Source organism: Cariama cristata, unplaced genomic scaffold (assembly GCF_000690535.1).
Source record: "Cariama cristata isolate BGI_N322 unplaced genomic scaffold, ASM69053v1 scaffold29232, whole genome shotgun sequence".
In the NCBI taxonomy this organism is placed as follows: domain Eukaryota; kingdom Metazoa; phylum Chordata; class Aves; order Cariamiformes; family Cariamidae; genus Cariama; species Cariama cristata.
The window spans coordinates 21,788-27,454 of record NW_009602616.1 but is presented as its reverse complement, the minus strand read 5'-3'; the positions used below and the strand labels follow the sequence as shown (position 1 = coordinate 27,454).

Genomic DNA, 5,667 nt, shown 5'->3' with positions numbered 1-5,667 from the left:
TAGGAAAATCCTTATTAAAAAGTTACTTTATCATAGTCACTACGTCTACAGAGAGTTTCAAGTCATTGATAGTAAATTCATAGACCACTTGAACTGTGTTACAAATCCTTATCTATTCTACACCCTATATCTACACTGATAGAAAGACTTGTGCTGCTTTGAACTAGACTGAGACAGCAATAACCGTAACACTTGGTGTATCTGAAACTGCTCCCAAGCTATAGCATCTTTCTTTTTATAAGCATACTGAATTAAGTAATCTAGTTGCACAAACAGTAAATTCAAGATTCAACAGGAATATAAGGAGAAATAAACTAAAAGCAATTATTTTCCAAACTTTATTTACTCTTTGTGTATGTGTGTGGGGGGGTGTGTGTTTACCATACAAATAACATACAGTAAGTTGCATAATTAGATATTTATGAAACTTGGATACTAACAGACGCTTTTATGTATAATTAAGAAGCATACGTAAAATCATGCAACTTCCCTTCGATATCACTGTCAAGGAGGTCCTGCTGGCATCATTCAAAACCTGGAGAATAAATGCCTCACCTTTATCTGCTCTCACCACCAGCAGAATCAGGGGGGCAAAGGATACCCACAGTTAACATCATGCAAGAACACAACTCAGGCACAGAACTAAGGACATGAACAAAGACCTGTAGCAAAGGTGCATTAGCAATTACATGTCAAAAAAAAGTTATAGAAAGAAATTATTGCATACCTTGGCATCCCAGTCTTTATTAAGATAATATATACACGTAACACATCTTCCGTCCCCATTTGGATTATCAACGTGGCGCACGTATCCTGTTCCATTGCCTGGATAGCAAGCCACCATAGCCTAGAGTCAAAGAGTCAAACATGATAATTAACTTTATCTGTGCCTGTGGGAAAAAGTCTACATTTTATCTGTATTAATTCTTAAGTAATTCATACATAAGCAACAACAACAAAAAAGTTAGAAATAATGGGAAAAGAATTTTCTAATCTGTGTTTTCTTTCTAGTTAAAAAACTGGTTTTGAACACAGATGTCTACAACAAAGGCATGAAATACATTGCGAACACCACTGTTAATTAAGGTATGGAAGGTGGGGCCGCTCCCATGTTGTGACTATTTCTTCAGACTTCCCACCCTTGAATAAAATACAAGAGAGGAAAAACGTCTTGTGTACAATTAAGTAGCATGTGCTTCTCCTTGTGATAAGAATACTAATTTTCCAGACTCAGTTTCACAGACAGCTGTCTTTATGGTTTTTGGTTTTTTTTTTCCTTCTGTGTTTCCGATGTAAAGAATTCCTCCTCAAAAAGCAGCGTCAAACTTTATTTTTAGGAGACTTTTTAGACAAGACCATTAGCCCACCTTACTCAATCACTGCAAGTGCATTCTTGGGCTTGTGCTTTGTCCTGTACAGAGGAGGTCTTTGAACCTTTGTTGAAACAAGCCTACATGTACAACAAAAACATCCTTTTTAGTCAAGAAGTGAGAAGTTGAAAACAGACACCGAACGGTAATCTGCAATAACCTTCTGACATCAAAGGACTCCCAGTACAGCAGTATATTTAACTTCCCATGTTGCACTTAGCACAGCTGACTTGAAAGACCCCGAGACGTTGGTTTGGTTTCTGAGTCTTCAGACATGCGGATGTGCGTGTGAAACACACTGGCCATCTTGCCAACGGATGGCCTGATTAGCTTGATTAGCTATCAGTTCACGTGGCCGGTTTGTTGTACGGCACATCCCCGTATCTTTATGCATTTGCTGGAAACCGGAATCATTTCAGGTTTTTGAAAGAGATTGGAACTAAATTTTCAAGGCCACGTCATCCCCTGCTACCACAGTACTCTGATGTCTGCAGTGACAATATCCTATCTGCAAAAAATTGTAACGTCAATTTAAAAGAAAAGCAAAGAAGTGAGCTTCTACCAACAATCCAATGCAGCACTAAAGTCAACAAATGTCTGCTGTCTAAAAAGAAAAAACAAAAATCCCCCAAACTTTCGAACTCAATCATTCCTGTCTAGATTTAGCCTGGTTAAGTCAGAATTTAAAGACCAACCTCTGGATTGCAAACTCTTTCACCTCTCTTACATAAAAATACCCCAAATAGTTTTCCCAATAAATTGTTAACTGTGAAAATGTAACTCAACAGATTAAAAGTATTTCAAATCAACTGTTTCAGTGCATTTTTTGCTTTGTACTGATAATTTTAACTCCCCTCCCCCCTTTAAATGTTAACAAATAAAGCTTTCCAGTTTGCACCACTTGCAAGAAACTGTGCTTCGAGCGGGCTGAGAAATAGTTTCAAGTACTTGCAGTTCAATCAGTAAAATATTTGTATATCACATGCAAGCAGAATGGATTTTGCTACAGCAGGAAACATTTTCAAATCTTTACTTCCACATATACTCTACTAAGGGAAGAAGTAATTTTTTGGTAGCTCCTTCTAGGCAGAAATCAGACTATAGTATTTGCCAAATAGTAGCACTGTGGTTATAAAAAACCCCTAAAAGTCACGCCAAACTTCATTCTTAGGAGATGGAAGTGACTACACTGCAGGAAAAGTACTCAAAACTACAAAGTGCAAAAATACTTGTAATTTTGAGATTAGGCACTTCAGCTTCTCAATCCCTTTACTGCAATCCTAGTGTAGTCATCGTTACAGGTCTCATGTTATGTAAACATATTACATGTATCAAGTAATGTGACCTAATATTTGGCAAAGTCATTACTTATCAGTTTTGCTGCAGGAAGATAAACCCACAAAAAATCAAAACAGCGAGTTAAAGATACGAAATAATGTAATAAGGGTTCTGTAATTTCCTTTCTAAAGGAGAAAAAAAAAAAAGGAACAAAACAAAAGCAAAGCTGGGCTGGAAGAGGAAGATATTTGGTTTCCACTGAAAGCCAATCCTCTTGAAAAAAGTCCCACGTACCACGTAAACCCTATCAAGCTCTCATGGAGAAACAGTGCTGAAAGCAGATCCAGGGCCAATCCTCTAACAGCATTCCTAACAGGAAAGTTTTAATTTAAGGGGTTTTGCTGAGAAGCATCATGTGAATTAAACCCCGACATTAATTATTGCTCAACATCTGCATGAAACAGCTACTAAAACTTATTCAGAATGAAGAAAACAATGAGACCAAGTACCTAGAGCAATGCCAGTTCTCACTGAAATTATGAAGAGTTCAACTCAGATATGCAAAGGTCTTCAGGCACATAAATGACCTAAATATCTGTCACTGAGCTAAAAAAAAAAAAAAAAACAGTTAAAAGTTTAGGACAGTTCCCAGGTCTCTCTGCACAATACAGGTTTTTGTTTCCAAGGGCACACTCGCTTGTCATCTGTTGCTCAAAAAGCTAATTTTGCAGTTAGAGAAGCGTAAATTTGCATCCTATTGCTATAGTATCCTTTATAAGGTACTGAAATGGGTACTTGTTCTCTTTGCTGAAGGGAAATAAGAAAGGAATCTAACATTAACGTTGCTGAAGATAAAAAGAGGACCAGCAGCACTTTTTGGAAAGTCTGGGGAAACACCAGTTGCCATCAACTTCACATGAAGAGCAGCCGTATTCAATGTCAGAAGTGTTCCACACAATCATTTGAGTCTAAAACACTGTCCATGTCTTAAAAAAGCCCTTGTTTTCGACATTACAGTCTGAAACTTCTGCTATCATCAACTGCAAGAGAGGAGAAACAGTTTTGCGGCGATAACTTATCTAATATGTATTTGTTAGAACAGTAAGAATGACTCAGCCTTCAGTAGCAAACTGGAAAGCAAACAAAATTCACAAATTGGCCGGTGTAGTGTAAAATGCATTGCTTTTGCCAGTTAGGGTGACACTTCCCTCTCCCCAGTTGAACTATGATAAAGTCAGTCATAAAACTTAAGAGTTATTTACAGGCCATGGGAAATATATTGCTTTTTGAAACAGTATGAAGCGAGTTTGTGTCAAACTGATATCAAGTCTTGTACTGCAAGATTACCCACACGGGAAGGACAAAAAAGTGACCCAGGTAAATAGTGAAGTCACATACTTTTGTGTTGTCATTGTCACATTTCACAGTATAATTAAGCAAGCAAATACATGTATGCAAAGCAGAGAGAAAATTTGGGGTTTGCAGCTTTGTTTGTTTGCTTGGGTTTTTTTAACACTGCTAATGGCAGTCTAGAGAGCCAGGCATTTGAGAACAGAATGTCCAAGATGCCTTAAGGTTTTAGACTATGAACAATAAAGTTCTTAACTCTCCAAAACAGAGAGCTACCTGTCTTATGAGTTCTCCCATAAAAGTAAGCGATGAGTTCAACTCAAGGCCTTACTTGCATTTTCTTAATAAACACAGAGGTCTCCCCTTTTGCACTTCTTGGGCATTACAACTTTTAAGCATTAAGTAATTATTTAAGTCGCAAAGAATATATTTAAGTGACACACTGGATTTGTTCACCTACTGAATTCCTTTTAATATTAACCTTCCTTAACCCAAGAGCATTCTCTTTTGGTCTGAGCACTCATGCCTAGCACACGAGCGCTGTCCTAAGACACCCTCTGGAATTCATGAGTAATGGAGAAAGCATCCTCGCCACTCCGCAATCCGCCCAACTTGTGTCTATCAAACCCAAGTACTCCCACACTTAAGAAGCTCCTGATGGCTCATTCACATACAGATGTTCTACTTGCAAATGTTTAACTCTGGAAAATTAACTTTAAGCCATCAGCCCGAATGAGCAACATTAAGTTGTTAACAGAAGAACTAATTGAAACCACAGATATTTTTTTTTTTGGCTAAGCATTGGCATCCTTAGTGTCTCAGCCATTACTCTAATTAACAATTAAATGCACGAAGGTAACATCAAAGGGAATAATCCACAACCCATATGGTTTTGTTCACTACGTAAAGAGGCAGCAGCTAAGACACACAACCCTGGGAGGCACAGCACATCAATGCAGCTGAAAATGTGATTTCATTCTGGAGTAGCCTTGACCTCCTTTCACAGAGAAGTCCGACAGCCTCACCCATACATAAAGAAAGAAGACTTGCAGGTAAACAGATGGAAGCTTTTTCCTCTATCCTCTCCATTCCTCTCACAGCTGGATACCTGCAAGTTTAGGTATTGTTCCTTAAAAAAATAAAAGTAATCAATAATAGCAAACTCTTACAAAAGAAGGGAAGATACCAGTTACATGACAATGTAAGATTCCTTAAGAAGGGGAAAAAAAAAAAAACAAAACAGACCCAAACCACAAACATAAAATGGAGAGAGGACGTGTGAAACATAAAATGGAGAGAGGACCGCATGTTCTGTCATATTAATTTATTAATGTAAAATAACTTTATTGTTTAGCTCAGATTAAAGAAAGCTGCATCAGTCAAAGAGATGTCACTTTTGCTGTTTGCTGAAGGAACTGCAAATCTCAGTGAGTAAAACAAGATGTCTAAACGCAAGACCGATGACTTCCTACCAAAATTTATCAGATGCTTTCACAAAGACTTCACTGGAAATCCTTAGCACGGGTCATCTGATAGACTATTCAAAGAAAGAAAAAAGCCCCCACACCCCTGGAATGAAGAACCAAAGAAAAGACAAAATCTGACCTGTCCCTGTTTGGTCCACCTGTGATGTATTTTTAGTTCAAGAATTTGTTCACCCCTGACAAAC

The 5,667-nt window shown here is 37.8% G+C and overlaps 1 protein-coding gene across 1 annotated transcript in view; it reads right to left on the bottom strand.

Annotated features, from left to right (window-relative positions):
• Nucleotides 1-844, bottom strand: part of LOC104157504 (egl nine homolog 1) — a 6,606-nt gene extending 5,762 nt beyond the window's left edge. The window contains exon 1 of the mRNA XM_009694854.1: nt 728-844. Within this exon, the coding sequence (XP_009693156.1) occupies nt 728-844 (117 nt within the window). The remainder of the gene's footprint in view (nt 1-727) is intronic.
• Between the last annotated feature and the right edge of the window lie 4,823 nt (nt 845-5,667).